At 35.9% G+C, this 16,068-nt stretch overlaps 1 protein-coding gene across 4 annotated transcripts in view; it reads right to left on the bottom strand.

The window, feature by feature from the left end:
- Positions 1-4,116: 4,116 nt before the first annotated feature.
- Positions 4,117-16,068, bottom strand: part of EPRS (glutamyl-prolyl-tRNA synthetase) — a 39,817-nt gene continuing 27,865 nt past the window's right edge. For all 4 annotated transcript variants that reach the window (XM_014950911.1, XM_014950914.1, XM_014950912.1 and 1 more), the window contains 12 exons: positions 15,725-15,776; positions 14,649-14,858; positions 14,420-14,492; positions 13,556-13,635; positions 13,107-13,208; positions 12,317-12,472; positions 12,003-12,200; positions 11,458-11,631; positions 9,074-9,234; positions 8,012-8,090; positions 4,778-4,842; positions 4,117-4,487 (listed from right to left, as the gene is read on the bottom strand). In XM_014950911.1, coding sequence (XP_014806397.1) covers positions 4,337-4,487; positions 4,778-4,842; positions 8,012-8,090; positions 9,074-9,234; positions 11,458-11,631; positions 12,003-12,200; positions 12,317-12,472; positions 13,107-13,208; positions 13,556-13,635; positions 14,420-14,492; positions 14,649-14,858; positions 15,725-15,776 — 1,501 coding nt within the window. In that variant the 3' untranslated portion in view covers positions 4,117-4,336. The remainder of the gene's footprint in view (positions 4,488-4,777; positions 4,843-8,011; positions 8,091-9,073; positions 9,235-11,457; positions 11,632-12,002; positions 12,201-12,316; positions 12,473-13,106; positions 13,209-13,555; positions 13,636-14,419; positions 14,493-14,648; positions 14,859-15,724; positions 15,777-16,068) is intronic.

Below are 16,068 nucleotides of genomic sequence, written 5' to 3'. Positions count from 1 at the left end.
CTTCCCCTCGCTCTGAGGTTCTGCGAGGCAGAGCTGTGCGAGGAGCGAGCCGCTCTCTGTGATTCTGCCCTTCTCTTGTCAGCGCTGTTCACATGTGGGAGCCACTTTTATAGGAAGCAGTAAAACAATAAATCAGTTTAAAGGGCAGTTTAGCAAGATTTGTCATGTGAAGGCAGCCTGAAGGCTCCAGTCCTGTAGGGGTTCCACCCTCAGGAGGCTTTTTTATTTTTTTCCTCCAAAATCAAAAATAAACCAAGGGAGACTACTGGGAGCACCAGCACTTGCTACTCTACCCAATAGCATTGTCCTAAAAAAATTAATAATGCCCAGACTGGAGTGCATGAGAAGGTGGGTCAGAATTTTAGGCAGTTAGAGAAGGCGTTTCTTTTGCCTAAAACTCTCCTCCGATATGTGTTTCAGCTATTTCTGTTGCAGTAACTCTATTACTGAGAAACTACTACTCATGTCTGTGGAAGAAGACATTTGAAATCCACATTGTGTTGACATCATTTTAAAGAACACGGTAAACGCAAATGCCTGTGAGCGTCATTGAACACATTGGCCATAGAGGAAGTTTCAAAGACAACTGAATTGACCTTACATTTTAGCAACCCAGAGTTCTCAACTGCTTGTACTTTTGGCACGTTTTAACATTGCCCACGGAAATGGAGCAAAGTTGGAGGCCGTTTTCTAAATGTGAAGCCAGTAGACGTGGAAGCTGGGCCTTAACAATAAACCCGAAGTGCATTGTTTATTTCCTGTTTTTAAAAAAAACCCTGCCTATCTCTAAATCCAAGTAATCCTCTTACGCTTGCAAAGAATTGTTAGATTTGGGAAAAGCAGGAGTTAAAGGAGAAAGAAGAGCTGCAGAAGTCCTAACTTGAACTTGGTGCCATTTCTGGAACAGAGCAAAAACCTGAAGCAGTAACTTTTTTTTTTGTCACTCACTGTAGTACCTGTTGAACTCTTGAGTGTACACAGTTTCTGGGCACTTACAAGCCACAGTGAAGGAAATCTCACTGCTAATAACATGCTAGGCAATACGGATGTTAAGACCAGGTGCCTTCCTTGAAAAGCTTATGATCCAGTTTTTGTTTGAAACGCCCATCTGCGTCCATACATACACACAGTTAGTTACAAGATAAAACAGGAGGAAATTACATGCAATACAGCCATAGAGAAATAAGATAATAATACTGATAACCTGAGCTGACCAACTGTCCCTGCTGGCCTTAGACTGTCCAAGGTGAATTAACTGCAGGTTAAAAACTCAAACACCCATACCCAATTTTTATTTATTTATTTTCTCACAAGGTTTCAACAGGTAAAATATTTATGTTTAAAGTCCAGTTTGTTAGAAGTCTTGCCTGCCAACAGATGTAATTTTTAACATTTGTTCATTTGTCTACCTACACACTGCAGCTGTGACTCTTGAGGGTTCCCCTTCTCCCCCATTTTAAGAACACCATTAACCCTGGCAGGGCGAATTAGAACTAATTACAACATAGAAACTGGTACTTGCTCTTTTTCCTTTTCATCATTTCCCACCTGTTTTACTACTTCTATTTCATCTATGTCTATGGTGCTTTCTTCCTTCTTGTATTAAAGCATCTTTCTTCTTGTATTAAAACAATGTTCAACTACTTAATTATTACCTCAACTACAAAGCATGAAAAGTGAAAAAGTGAGAAAAGTGAGATTTTTTTCAAGTTATTTTTTCAATGGGAACAGACCAAAGTTAGACTTGAGAGGTCTCAAAAGTCCTGCCTTACACGAGGTTTTGATCACCAAAACAAGAACTCGAGCTAAACAAAGCATTCCCATTGCAGCAGAGCTAAAATGCTCAAGTGTGCTCCATTTTGTCAATAAGGAGCACCACCATGTTCAGGCAGTTCCCCTGGATCCCACCTTCCTATACTATTTTACCCAAACTTATCAGGATATAACTATAGGAACTAAGGAACACTAAAAGATTTTCCTACCAGTATAATTAATAGTATGGTCAATAGCTCAGATTGTGCTTTTAGTGAAAGGATACTTGACATGGATGTGTCTCTCTCAGGTAGGCACTAGCATCTCTGTAGAAGATTACCAGCTAGAGATCTGCAGCTGAGTCATCCACATTCCAGACACTTCAAGCCCTCCTATGACCAGGAAGAAACATGCTGCGAAAAAGGAAGAGGGAAAAAATAAAGGCGGGGGCTGGCCTTCTGTGAAACCTCTGGGCTTCAAACAAATCCATTTGTAGGTTGAGAGCAACTCATTTCTGAGAACAGTGTTGTCAACATGTTTACTCACGAATTTGATCCGGTCAACTGGTTGAAGGTTGGCTGTTTGTTCAAACTGATAAGGTCGCAGCAGTTTGACAGCATTTAAGTTTTGCCTTTCCTTTGTTCTGCACTATTAACAGCTTCTACATCTCCTTTTAAAAATACTGGTGGTGTAGGAGACTGTTTCAATGGGAGCTGGAAGTGCCCATCTATTCTTAATAATCTGGTTTTCTGTCAAAAAAATTTTGGCACACTCTTGTCTCTTATGCCAGAGGACATTGAAGCTGCTGGTCCCTGCCTCACCCCTTCCCCCAGCAGCAGGTAATACATCTGAAGACTAGTCATCGTAGGCACCCACCATTTGAGGCTGGGGAAGAAGCCCTCTGGTATTTCTGATGCTCTTTTTTAAAGTATCATTCCAGTCAGTGTTAGAAACAGCACACCAGGATAGAAAGACCTTAGGGCCAACTCTTCTGGTACATCAACTGAAAACAAAAGATGAATGTGTGCACTGAAAATACCACTCCCCAAATCCTTCCCTCGTTACCACCCCTGAGACCTTGACTATATAGTGAGAACATATCTAAATGGATGAATGCAAGACAGGTGATTTTAAGATGCAACTGAAGCAAGCCCTTCAGGACTAACCATCATTTAACTAATATTACAGAGAATTTCCAAGTGCTCAAGCACTCTGAGCAAGCTGATGTGAAATAGTTAACAATTTTCCCGCTTTTCTGTGAAAAACTGGAGGTATTATCACAAGGGGCATAATCCTAAACCGGACAGGCCATTGGTTCAAATTAAATATTCAAAATTTTGACTAGGAAGGCCGACCACAGGAATCTGGGCAAAAGCTAACATTTTGCGTGCTTTTGAAAAGCAGAGAAGCATGAAGATCTGTGAATAGCACTGTAAGTCTCCTGTATGCTTAAGACTTTTAGGCTACTGATGCTACATAAAAATAGAGTTTAGAAACAGGCAGCCATGCAATATTCTCACAGGAAGAGTTTGGGGAGGATTTTACCGGTCCAACTTTTTAATTGCCAAGTTTTTACTCAACTCTTTCCAGGGAAAGGGGTTTATATAGGCAGCCTTCAAAGACACAGGAGAAAAAAGTAGCAAACTAAGCCTGTGTCATCCAAAAGTTATTTTGTGTCAGGGGTATATCTTTTTTTCTTTTTTAAGTCAATCCTACACTCAGAGTGGAAGTAATTTTCTTTTTAAAATAATTCAACAGCTCTGCAACATCCAGCCTTCTCTGCTAAAGCAACATATAGTAAGTGCAGGAAAAGCAAAAAGGTTTTATGAAACATGCTATAGCACTGAAAATACCTCTCTTTACATTGCCTTTGCATTACTCACTGCAGTATCACTGTGAGACAGCTATAAATGCCAGTTTGTAAGATAAGAGAAAGAGGGCTTTGCAAAATATCTACACGAAATGGCATTCACCTGCATGTTACATACAATGTGGCATTTAATCTAAGATAGCCTTTCGAACTTGTCCTACAATGGTGTAAAAATATTCCTTGAAACACCTGGCTCCAGAGCAAGTTTTCAAAAAGGGTAGTGTCTACCGCGACTACAAGTTAGCAGCACATCTGTGAAAATTGAAAACTTTGAAAGCAAAATTAAAAGCCGATGCTTTATCTATAAAGCTTACTGTACTTTACTTAAGTACAGTACTTAACTGTACTGTGCAGTGTTTATGACATTCTCTCCAATCTTTTGGGCATTTTCTCAATGTAAAAGACGACACATGCACCAAAACCGAAAAAAGACACAAGCAAAGGATACCTACTTGCCCCACTGAGTAACACAGAAAAAAAACAACCAAACCATATTACAGCTCACAATACATGTTTATTATTAGAGATGTTTACAGAAAAGTCTGTGGATAACTGCTAGCCTAAGACTGACAACTGGGGGGATTTATGGTTTATGGCTTTGCTTTTGGAATCATTTAAAAAGTCACAAAACTGATTAAGTTTGGGGGCTATTTCAGTCTTGTTAAAAAAAGGTTCAATTCACAGATAAAGGACAAGGTGCTTTTCACTAGTAATTTAGTAACTACGACCAAATAGGGTATAAAACTTTGCAGGGTTTTTGCCGCAGACACATCTTGTCCCACACTGTAGTTCACGGAGAGGCTGAAAAGGTATGCAGAGGCTTTTTGCTCCCATGGAAGGGGCACCAGGCTCCAGATCTTGATCCCTGAAATAAAAAGCATACTTGTAAGTAAATACTTTAATTTAAATACTTTAATTTAATTTAAAAATAAAGATGCAATGAGCATTATACATAAAATCTCAAAAGCACACTAATTAGTCTGGAAGTTCCAGAACTAAGGGAGTAAATGTATTGAATTATGACGGGACAGCAAGAGCCAAGGGTGATGAGTGTACATCAGTGTTATATCCAGAGGCATCTTACATTCCTGTTTTGTATTCAAAACGCTTTGATTCTGATCTTGGTAGGTACTCTCCAGTTCAGTTATACTTTACCTGGCAGTGGTCTTCTTGATCCAATCCTCACACTCAATTTCCCCACAAAAAGGGATTTGTACAATCTGAAAGGTGGGGGAGGAGAAAAAACAAACAACCAGTCATACATCTAAAAAAAATCATCCTTGTCTCTGGAAGATGCCTAAACCTTAAGATTTTATATACGTTCAAAGCGGGAAGAGTTGCTATTGCTACACTTAAATTTTAATTACTCTTTCTCTTCAGAGAAATAGACAAGCACAGTCATCCCTCCGCAGTGCAGCACAGAAAGACATACACAAAACCAAAGCAGCATTTAAATCAAGTCAGGGTGCTGATTTTTTTTTTTTTTTTAACTCAATATATCTTCCTTCTGCAGAAAGTATAAATACTGTTTTCTCCTGAAATAGTCTTTTTCAGGAAAACTTTAAAACTTTCAAACTGCAGAATAAATGGTTGCTTACATGCTGCAAGACAGTGCTTTCCTAATTAAGTTTCCAGTCTAATTCCATTACTATGAATTTTCGTATTTTCTGAACAAGACAGACATATATATTTTTCTTGGGGGCGGGGGGAAGCATTGCATATTTTCCTGCTGTTTCCTTCAGTTAAACTAACTGAAGAAACTGAGAAAGTTTAAATTATTAACTCATATGCTCTTCTCAGTACTACTCTTAGTTATTGTACCAAAACTCTTTCCCCAAGTTTTATATTCCACTTTATTGATTTTTTTTTTTCATTTTTAATGGACTTCTACAGGGAAAATTCTGTTTACAACAGAATTAAAATTACTGTAATGGCTGGATTTAATCTCAACTCCAAGTAAAGTCTGCTCATCTGTGGCTTGCTTTCACCAGATTTACATTCTTAGTGCAAAATTCTCAATTTGCCTTGAACTGGAACACACCTTTATTAGACTTGACTTTATAGCTTCACTTTCTTGCAACTGAAAAAAAGGAATTATTACTACTCTACTATATTGTTCTTGCATTAATTTTTTGTTAGTTAAATGAAATTTGCTTAAATACCTGTGCAATTTATTCTTAGAGTTTCAACTAACATTTGCATGCAACTTAAAAGTGCAGATTGCTTCCATGTTCTTTTAAAGAGCTAATAGCCTACACTGCAATTATAGTAAAGGGAAAACAGAACAGGAATTAAGCAGGAGTACTTCAGCTTACAAATTTTCTTCTTAAACAGAAGTCAGTGCTAACATTATGCAATTTCAAGAAACTACAGAATACATATGCTAGGAAAATTCTATCCATATAACATATATTGATAGGGAGTGAAACAGTCATAAAATGATGTACGTCTTTTTTTTCAATTCAGATATGCTGATTATAATAAACTTATATAACCTAAGTACCAAAATACCTAACTTGGAATGTGAAAATATTTTTTCACATTCCCAAGTTTAACTACATTATAAACCAGATTATATTATAGTTCTAAACATAATATAAATAGGGTAATTCTCTTGGCCCTCTCTAGAATCTTTCTGTATGCAACAGTAAGTGTTAGACACTGAAGACCAGGCGTTTGACCCTCTCCATAGCAGAGGGTATCATTTGGACCCTCTGCAGTAGCGGAGAAGAAAGGAAGTTCCGTAGTATTTCATCAAAATTAAAGGATAATAATAATATATGTGCATGTACAAATACAAAATTGACTTCACATTCCATTACTGTTCTTGGAATGAGCTTGACTCCATTTCAGTCTATTTTTACATGCAAGTTTACTGCATCTCTGAAGATTTATTTTTAAGAACTTATGTCTTCCTCAACTGTTTCTTTGTCTTGAAGACAGTTGAGTAGTTTCAGAGCACTTGTTTAATTCAGAAGTGAAAGATACATGATGACACATCTTGAAATCACAATTTGTGAGAGCAGTAGTACTAGCTGAACACCTATGCAGAGCACAATTATTTGTTAAGCAAAGACTAAAGATTTTTGTTTTTTAAATCTACCACCAGAATCAGATGCTTTAGAGACACTTGCACCAAGGAAATGATACTTTGCAGTCAGTAGGAAAAGCCCAAAGCTGAAACACAGTATTTCACGATTGTGTTTAGTTTTGTAGAGGAAAATAAAGCAGTATTACTATTATAGGACCTATGCACAGGATGTCTAAAAACTCTATATCCTCAACTTCATAAGCATGCTAAATCAGTCCCTCCCCTGAAGTTCATAATTATTCCTTTAAACCTTGTTATAAGTTGAATTTAAGTGTGCTAGAAATGCCAGAAAAGAGTGTGATGGAAGGTCAAGCCTAACCAAGAATAGCTTAAAACTACTTTTGGAGTTAACAAAAGTACTATGAATTCTTAACAATTAGGCATTTTCCATCAGACATTTTGAAATTTTCAGAGTAGATCTACTTGGTACACATAAAAACTTCAAATCTCTCTTTATAAAATACACAGCCTTAATGATTGATCCTGAGGATCTTCCTACTTGAACACATTAATCTAAATACATGAACAATTTCTCAAGCTGAGGTTTGTAACAATTTCAGGATTAAGAATTTCCGTCAGCATATCACTGAAAAAGAAGCAGCAGCTGAATTCTCTACTGAAGACTTAGTCTCTCATCTAAATTTCAAATACTTTGCCAGAACTTTAAATTTTTCACAGCTCTCTAGATAGCTAGATCTCAATCATCCACATTATGAGTTATGCTTACTGTCAACCCAAGGAGGTTTCTGACTTGCAGTAATTCTTAGTGAACCCAATGACTTCTACTCAGGTCATAAAGGCAAAACTTCTTTGACGTAAATAGCATGTACTTTAAACTTGGACCCTGTTACAAGACTTGACAAGTGTTTCTCTCTGTTTGCATGAGAATAATGACAGCAAGTTCATCTTAATCTGAATATTTACATTAATCTCTCTGAAAAGCACTCGCTGATAAAAATGTAACACTTCAAATGCAAATTACCAAACTGCAGCATTGTAAGTCACTTCAAGATACCCTGTCACCTCTGGCATAGGACTAAATTTTGAATGGGGTAGCCACATGATATTTAGTAAATACGGTATTTTAGCACAAGAAGAAAGGAACAAATTTTGGGAAAGCTAATTTATTTTTGTGCAGTTATACAGGAGAGGCTTCATCTGCTTGTGAGGGGAGAGTTCCATAAAAAACACAGCAGTATTTATATATAAGCTTTCTAATTTCTAGCCCCTGATTATTTGTAAGGAACAGCAAGTGTTTGAAGGAACTTACCGGGATAGAATGAAATAAATTTCCTTACCTTTCCTGAATCAAGCTCTTTTTGAAAGTCCTCCATAGTATTGGCCACCACCATATGACTTCTTAAGTCTTCAGAAGCTCTATGAAAAGGAAAATTATATTTGGTCAGGGCAGATTTATGCACCTCACTGTCAAATGAACTAAGTTTTCAGAGTCAGTCAAAACAAAAAATTACAAGAGAAGCTATATATTCATTTGAAACTTCCTAATCAGGTTACGTCTTTCTACCACTTTTGCCCTTAAAGAGATAAAATTTTGATTAGTTGCTGATGGGGTGTTCCAGGTTGCTGCACATATCATCACGTTAATTCACGTTGTTGTGCATATCAGTTCAACAATGACCAGCTATAGATAGAAACAGACAAGTACTACAGATGTAGATTTTTCTTTTTTATTTATGTTCTAAGTCTAAATAAGCAAAATCTTCTTTAACTAGGTAAAAATATTCTGTTTGTAAGCAACTGACCACCACAGAAAGTAGGAAAGTTCATCTGTCATGGTGGTGGATCAGCACCTTGTTCTTTCAGTCTACAAACTGTAAGTCACAGTCTTACAAACAACAATTTGCAGCGACAGACATGCAAGGGATTTTGGCATATCCAAAAATGCCTTTGGAACTATTATTTGCACTTGACTGCTTATGAGAAAACAATCCTACAAAAGTCAATAGGATATAGGGTCTTAAAATACACTGAACATAGAACTTCAACTACTAAAGTTTCTTGGACAATTTTATCATTCAAAATTCCCTATCAAAAGCATCTTTCACGAACAAAATCTGGGCATTATTATCCCATTAACTATTTATGGTGTATTTGTTTATTAATACTTCACATGAATTTATGGAAGTATTTTTTTAAAGTTCACAACTTTTAACATTCTGTTTCATAAGCACAATAGGAAACTTCTACTGCTGTATGTGAACAAGCAACAGAGGCAGAAAACTGAATGTCAAACAGGAAGACAGGTCTAACCTGTCTTTCTCCACAGATGAACCAATGATGTGAGATTGCTAAAATGCATTTATGATCAGTACAGCCATTTATTGTACCTCTCAATTTACCTGTTGTAAAGGTTAGTATGGATCTCCTCCAAAATCTGCTTTAATCTATCTTCTGCTTCACGTTCAGAAAAGGTCAGCTTCTGTCCTGTATCTCTTCTAACAGCTACAAACTGTTGACTCTTCATGTCTCGTGGTCCCACTTCAACCCTGACTGGAACACCCTTCATTAAAAACAGAAGTTATGATGAGTAAGTCATTCTCAGAAAAGTTTACTTTCTCTCTCTTTCTTTTCTTTGTTTTTTGGTATTTTGTTTTTTTTTTTCCCCTTCTTTAACTCAGTCTTACTATGGAATCACTTTACCCATTTAAGTTTCTTCAAAAAAAACCAGCATATATTCCACAGTTTGTTATGTATTTCTGTCTTTCCCACCCACACTCTCTTCACTTTCGCATTATACCTTGCTCCACTGCCTTGGAGACTGCATCTCTGCCAACACAAAAGTAACACTAGGGCAGTTAAAGCACAACTGAAACACACTAAGACAGTTATCCCAGACAGTGCAAATGTGATTTTTTTAGTCTGAATGATTAAGACTTTTCTGTAGTCATTTTAATGTTCTAGTTCATCCAATAATACCTTTTAATGCCTTTTAATTCTGTTTTCACAGAACACTTTCAACTGTATTAAAAGCAAACAGCAAAGGTTAAATATAGCCCTAATATCAACGTTAATTGCATAGAATATATGACTAAAACCCAATAGGTGCTTTATTTATGTAAAGCTTTTATGCTTCATAAACTTTGGTGATATGAACCATGTAATTTCTCATTTACCATATACCATCAGACAAAAAGAGTTTCCATTTTACTAGCCAGTTAAGAGTCTAGTGAGTATAACATTTTCTCTTCATCCTGCTAACACACGTCCCAAGCTGTAAACATTCTTTCATGGGAAATGAAGAGAGTTGTTTGCTTGGTTTTTTCCCCAAATGTAAATACTAAAAGCTAAAAACACTCTAGTGTTCAACAGGTAAACAGGAGAATCAAAGACATTTACCCAAACCTCTTACGCATTTTGTACTTTGGAATCTCTTCAAGTTCACAATTTCCAAATGATTCCCTATACCTCTCCCCCCACCCCGTCTAATTTATGCTAAAAAGATGAATAATATAGTAAAATTTGTCTGAAGGGTGAGACATCTACTACTACTGAAAAGCTACGTAAAAAGTTGTTCAAAACTGATTTTAACAAGCAATTTAAAATGAACACTATAGTTTATGACATACAAAAAAGCTGTCTCCATAATTAGAACTGCAGAAATTATCAAGTATTTCTAATTGTAATACTACTTTCCACTGAAAGGAGGATGACTAACGGTCACATAAAAAAACTTCCTAAGAAAGAGAAATGGAACAAATACCAGACATTATAAAACAAGTACCAGTGACTTGGCTCTTCTTGGCAGTAACATCCAATAACTGCTAAGCTGAAAAGTACATAATAAAGCAAAATACGTTCCCTGTTCATTCTTGTACTTCCTACTCCCTGTATTTTTTACCCTATGAAATTCTTTATCAGTAGTCAATAAAATGAGTACATTTTTGCATGCAATTAGCCTGAAGATGCAATTTACGTATTATGCTGGACACATTAGTAGATTTTATAAAAAACATCAAGTTTGTCCCATGCTGTGCCTCCTTGATAAGCCCCATTTTATTTAAAAAGTCTCTCATCATGTTTTCCTGGTATTAGAGCTCCATTTAAAAACTTTAAACAACTCTGGGAGCTTCTATCATCTTACACTGAAGATTAACATATTGAAAGTAATTTCAAATTCAGAACAAAAATATAATCCCATAACATCACTCAATACATTATTCAGTTTCTAATTACCATTGTTTCATTCTGCTCACTATTTTTGTTTTACAAAAGCCTCTTATACTTGATGAAGCAGAACTGTGCCTCTCAACTACTATATGAGGGGAATATGGTAATTTGGGGGAAAAAACCAAACAAAACCAACCAAAAAACCCACAACAATTGCTCCTTTCTTTGTTGACACTGCACAGGTTTATCTTCCCTGTTCCACTGTGTGCAAAGGTGGCACTGTTGTGACTCTGCAGATACTTAAGTATTAGCACCAATTTTTAAACATGCAAGTAATCTGTACTATGAATTTCATTTCCTAGGTTTATAAAGTGGAGACTTGGAAGTTCAAAAATTGTTAATGACATGCAAATTCTAGCAAATAGAGCAAGTTTCAGGAAACACCTTTTCTTTATTTATCAATGAAAGTGATCATTGATTACCAGGCAGCAATTCTTCATTTAGAGAAAATATGTACCTTCAGAACGCAATGCATGCATAACATGTGTCTCATGTTTTCCTGGTATATATACTCCCCATATATAAGCTTCAAAACACCTCCTGGAAAGAAATGTACCTTAAGTTCCCAGTGGTTGAACTTCCAACCAGGTGAATAGTTGTCTCTTAAATCAGCCCGTACACGGATATTAACACTAAGCAGCCTATTACGATACTCATTACATTTCCTCAATAAAGCTTCTTTGTCTTCTTCAGAAAGGGAATTTGTGATACCACAGGGAATAATTACAACCTGCAATATAATACGACAAATATCTTATGTTAACAAGAAATTTTAAAAAAGATCCTAGTTCCTACAAAAACTTATAAACAATATTGCAGCCCTATATCCCAGGAATTTCTTTCAAGTTCCCAGAAGTAAAGAACACATTTAAATTTTCATCCAAATGATACAGATAAAATGATTTTAAAATGGATGGACTACTAAAAGAGAGCTTATCCACTGCAAGTACCCTAATGAATTGCATTAACATCATACAGCACGGTCTGTAATTATGACAGCTCCTATCCTATGTTAAGTCTTCCAGGCGCCCAATATGAAATGCTCATTAATTCCAAGACAGGAAATGAAACACAATGGTAGATTAAGCTATTTTTACACACCTGAACACAGGCTACTCGAGGTGGGAGCACCAATCCCATGTTATCTCCATGAATCATTGTCATTACACCAATAGTTCGAGTTGTAATGCCCCAGGAATTCTGATAAGCAAACTGCTTTTCTCCTGGTTTCTTTGGATCTTCAAATACAATTTCAAACATCTTTGAGAAATTTTGACCTAGATGATGTGATGTTGCTCCCTGAAACAGTTGCACAAAGAAAATTCTACTCAATGGAAAGTTGAGTCTATCAAATATCAGTTTAAGGCTTGTATATTACTGTATTTACTGAAAAAAAAAATCTATTAGATAAATACCTGGATAGCTCTTCCACTAGCAGATATAAATGCCTCTACAGTGGTTGTATAATCACCCCCAGCAAATTTCTCCTTCTCCGTCTTCCTTCCTTTCACAACAGGTATTGCTAGGAGATCTTCATACACTTGAGCATACAGATCAAGTATCTGCATCACCTATGATGAATGTATTGTCTTAAAAATTACTCGGTATTTTGCATTTGCTTAGTCATGAAATATTTTTATGTGGCAGAGTCTAAAATCAGAAACTATTCAAAATTGTGACAAAAAAATAAGATTTCTTCAATTGCTTTAAGCTTGGCTGCTATTTTCTATGAATCAAATAGCAATAACTATAAAACGCTAGAGAAAACAAGAAGAGTCACTGCAGAAGCATCAGTTCAATGGTTATATTGACTTCTAGTTTCCACCTAAAAGTCTGAACATCTGCTAAGTTAATAAAGATACGCCATGATACTCAATGGCACATGTGTCTTTTGGGCAAAGGAAGTATTAAAATTTCTCACAGTTAACATGTGAACGCATTATTTAGATTTTTAAGAATTTTTAAGGAAAATAATTAAGGAAAGCATTCTTTATATTTCACACTCTTCAAACTCCCAATATTGTTTGGAGAGACTAAAGCCTTAGGCATGAGGGAAAAAAGGTTTCTAGTACAGTTGGCATTTTTCATAAGGGCTCCCAAAGAAAAGGACAACTTCTACAAGGTCCTAGTAAAAAGATCTGTTCGTGTTGCTATAGAGTAAGGTAAAGTTCTGAAAGCAGAAGGACCAGCGCATTTGCTTTTTACCTCCTCCGCTGCTTCTTCATACGTTGCAAATGCTGTGTGACCCTCTTGCCAAAGGAACTCACGAGTGCGAAGGAAAGGCTGGGGATGTTTGAACTCCCAACGCTGGGTGGGGTGAGCAGGATAAAAAAAACACCAATTGAACACTGTGATTAACACTGTATTGTCAAATTATGGCTAAAAATAATGTTTATAAAAGTATTAGAAAACTCTGAATAAAGTGTCAACTATTCACAGATCTCTACTTAAACAATATAATCAACAGTATGCATTGATAAACTATGTTTTATTAAAAACCAGTAAGAAAATCAAATCATATAAACCACATTTATATTTTTGCCACGAAGTATGTGCTGTGACCAGTATCATCATGCCATGTCCACATAGAATAATTGTCCTACACTGCACTTAGAACACAACAGTTACTCAGAAATCGTCTACAGAAGACGTACCACAACATTGCACCACTGATTCAGCTTGATAGGAAGATCCCTGTGTGACTGCACCCACTTTGCATAGGCAGGATACATGACTGTAAAAAGAAAGCAGTTTTGGGTCTCTGTACGATACAGCCAGTTTACAGGAAACCTTTCTTTTTGCTACATAAAAACTTAATGTTCTCTGCTGTGAGAACTATGCTTTTATGTTTAATTCTCTTTAAAACACTTTTTGTCTTAACACATAACATTCTGACTGAAAGGAGTACTTTCACTTTGTCCTGTGTCTCTGCAAAACAGATTGCTTGTTGCTGGTCAAAGTACAATACAAAGCTTAATATCTAATGACACTATGCCACTATACATGAATCACTGGCTTAAGAGTATGCAAATACATCTAGCATCACAAATAGAAATTCACCGGCCTCAAGGTTTCAGGATGCTATGCCACACAATTAAAATTTTCAATTAAAAACTCATCCAGCCTTAGGTCTCAAAATGTTTAAATTACTCGGAGGAAATTTTAGTAAAAGCTAGTTTCACATCTATAGTCAAAAGTACATGCAAAACTGAATTACAAGATGAAGGAATTTTCTTATAAACAATATACAAAACCAACCAAATGTTTTTCAGTCAGTCTTCAGGATATTAATGGAAAAATTCCTACAGTGTAAATTTCCTATAAAAGTCCATTTAAGGGAACTTATAGTGTTGTGACATTAGCTCTAAGCAGCAGCAAATTTAGGAGATTTTTATAAGGAGTTATAGCAAACATTCTTAAAAATGGGTTTGCACTTTTCAAAAGGGATTCTTGTCTATCAGCTACACTATACCTGTAACTGTTTTCTTTACAGCCAAACTGAATGAAAAGAGGTCTACCTGTTTCACTTGTGGGACGTACAGCAATCGGTTCAGCCAAATCTGTTTTCCCAGATCTTGTGACCCAAGCAACCTAAGGGAAGGGGGAAACAAAACAAAACAAAAAAGAAAGAAAAAAAACCAAACAAAATGAGTTTGAACAAAATCCAACAAACACTTTCATACTGAGCTGCAGAGTAAGTGCTTGATTTTTCTTGCACTCAGATTAAAACAAAGTTTTGAAGTGTACCTCAGGAGCAAAGTCAGCAATATGAGTCTTCTCTTTCTCTAGAGCAGCCTGGGATACAAACATGGGGAAGTAGCAGTTTTCCACTCCAAGCTTCTTGATCTCTGCATCAAAGAAGCTCTTGATAGCTTCCCAAATAGCATAAGCCCAAGGACGAAGAACATAACAGCCACTCACATCGTAGTATTCAATCATTTCTGCCTTTGTGATCACCTTTCAAAAGATTATTTAGATACTGAAGTTTCTATTTCATACACAACATTCAGAAATTCAAGTGTGTGGCATGCAATTTAAAAAAAGTATCCTATTTAAAAGTCTTTGTGCTCAAAAAGTTAGCAAAGATAATACTTTTAAATCGATTTTGTTACCTATAGAGCAAGTTTAGCAGGAACATTAAGTTTAATAATAAAACAGAGTAACAAACACTTAAGTAAAACTGAATTTCATGAATTCAGTAAAAGACAGTAGCTAATTTCCAGGAAGCAACAAACTGCACTTCTGTAAGAAAAGTCTCTAGCCCACCTCAGAAAAAATTTTGATTCCTTAGGATAAAGGCAAAAGACTATACTAATGAGAGGTAATGTACACCACTGATATAAAAGATTGTAAATAGATAAGTAGGCTAATCTAAACTAATCATCCCTGTTTTGAACCTCATGAACCAGCAAGTTCATTCAGTATCAACTGATATTTTCGGTACACATCATTTTGAGGCAAAATAAAACTCACAAGCCTGTGAAATTCCTATCACTTCATGGATCTTTTGCACTCTTAATGACAGAGGAATTCATACATGAATTAAGAAAATCATATCTATCTATATGTATGTATATATGGGGGGAGGGGTGAAATGGTTGATGCTCATCCTTTTTACAGTTTCCTAAATTTATTCAGCTCTTCAATCCAGGCACTTCTATTTAAGATGATGATAGCAATGAAAGAAATAGAAAAGAATAAGTGCTTTGCTTTGTATTTAAAACAAACAAACATAAACAACAAGATAAGATATAAAAATCCAGAACAGATCTTGATTTATAAGAAAATTAAATAATTCTTTAATTTAAATGATGTACACTTACCTGAGAAAACCAGTCGGCAAGATTTTCTTCTTTTTTAGCTTCTAGACCCAGCCTATGGTATTAAAAAAGAACTACATTTGTGCTGTACAGCATTTAGCAGTGAAATTTATCCTAAGTTTTTTCTTTTTTTTTCTTGGGGGGTAGGGGAACAGAGAAAGGGAGGCATGGAACAGAATATTTTAATTTTACTTCATAAAGCTAACTTTTCGCATTTTTTTTTCCTGACAGTTCAGTATGCATTGGCTAGTATGAATTGCTAGCGTTTCCTTACCTTGGCTAACAAGAGTATTTCATAAAAACAGCTCCACTTACTTTCTACAGTTTGAACCCTTCTAATTCTCATC

Source organism: Calidris pugnax, unplaced genomic scaffold (assembly GCF_001431845.1).
Source record: "Calidris pugnax isolate Ruff unplaced genomic scaffold, ASM143184v1 scaffold24, whole genome shotgun sequence".
NCBI classification, from domain to species: domain Eukaryota; kingdom Metazoa; phylum Chordata; class Aves; order Charadriiformes; family Scolopacidae; genus Calidris; species Calidris pugnax.
The sequence above is the reverse complement of the archived record's forward strand: the minus strand, read 5'-3'. Positions and strand labels throughout refer to the sequence as shown.